Below are 1,034 nucleotides of genomic sequence, written 5' to 3'. Positions count from 1 at the left end.
TGCCCGCTGTCCCCACCACAACTGGGTGCTGGCCTGGTGGACTGGGTGCTGCGGGGAGCCTGGCTGTCCTGTGCCACCGGGATCTGGGGACGGAGGGAATGTGCTGCTCAGCCCTGGGCTGCAGGCAGGGACGTGAGCTGTACGCTGTGCCCTCCTGGCCGCAGGTTAACAGCACGCTGGACTCGACCCCTGCCAAGGTGCAAGAGCAGTCCCAGGAGACGGTGACAAGTAAGCAGGGCTTTGTGCCCCGTGTGCCGAATTCTCCCTCTCCCAGGGCTCCCTCCTTCCTTCTCACCCCATCCCTGCCTGGAGACTTCCCCTGCTGCCACGCTGCTGCCTGCAGCCCTGTCTGTCCCAAAGTGTCATCATGTTGATGGCATCCTTGGCCACGACTGTCCCCTTCCCATCCTCTCCGGGTCCCCGCTGCCCCAGGTTCGCCTGCCCCAAACAAGCAGGACCCAGGCAGCAGCTCACAGCACCCACCTGTCCCTGTCCCCTGCAGAGACCCAGGACCAGCTGGGCCTCATTGGGCAGGAGATCAGGAGCTTGCAGGAGCAGTTGCCGCTCCTGGATGTGGAGGAGAGCATCGGGGCCTTCGTGGGCAATGCCACGTCAGTGCTGGAGGACTACAGGGAGCCGATCATCTCCTTGGATGGGCTTAGGTAGGTGAGGGGCTGCCACATCCCCTGGTTCCCTTGTCCAGAGATGCTCAGGCTCTTGATCCTCCAGTTGCTGGAGGTGGGGGCTTGCTTGGTGGTGGGGCTGTGGGTGCAGGGTAGCCAGAGCTGTGCCTTGCGGCCACCTGTGCCCCTTCCCTGCTGGAGAGCCTGGGGGGCTTTTTTCCTCCCCATGAAGGCAGCTGGTGGGATGCCAGGCACTGCTCAGGGTGCCAGGTCCTGCTATCTGACCCCTGCCCCTCGTCTTGCCCCAGGTGGAGTGTGTGTGTCCTCCTGTGCTGCATGGTGCTGCTGGTGGTCCTCTGCAACGTCGTCGGGCTGCTGCTGGGGCCCTTGGGGCTGGAGGAAAATGTGCTG

General features: G+C 64.1%; 1 protein-coding gene across 1 annotated transcript in view; it reads left to right on the top strand.

The window, feature by feature from the left end:
• The window catches only part of LOC104167682 (prominin-1-A-like), a 10,049-nt gene that overhangs the window by 3,519 nt on the left and 5,496 nt on the right, over positions 1-1,034 (top strand). Inside the window, 3 exon segments of the mRNA XM_009708004.1 lie at positions 165-228; positions 503-662; positions 932-1,028. Coding sequence (XP_009706306.1) covers positions 165-228; positions 503-662; positions 932-1,028 — 321 coding nt within the window.

The sequence above is a fragment of the Cariama cristata genome, unplaced genomic scaffold (genome assembly GCF_000690535.1).
Source record: "Cariama cristata isolate BGI_N322 unplaced genomic scaffold, ASM69053v1 scaffold24239, whole genome shotgun sequence".
In the NCBI taxonomy this organism is placed as follows: domain Eukaryota; kingdom Metazoa; phylum Chordata; class Aves; order Cariamiformes; family Cariamidae; genus Cariama; species Cariama cristata.
The sequence above is the reverse complement of the archived record's forward strand: the minus strand, read 5'-3'. Positions and strand labels throughout refer to the sequence as shown.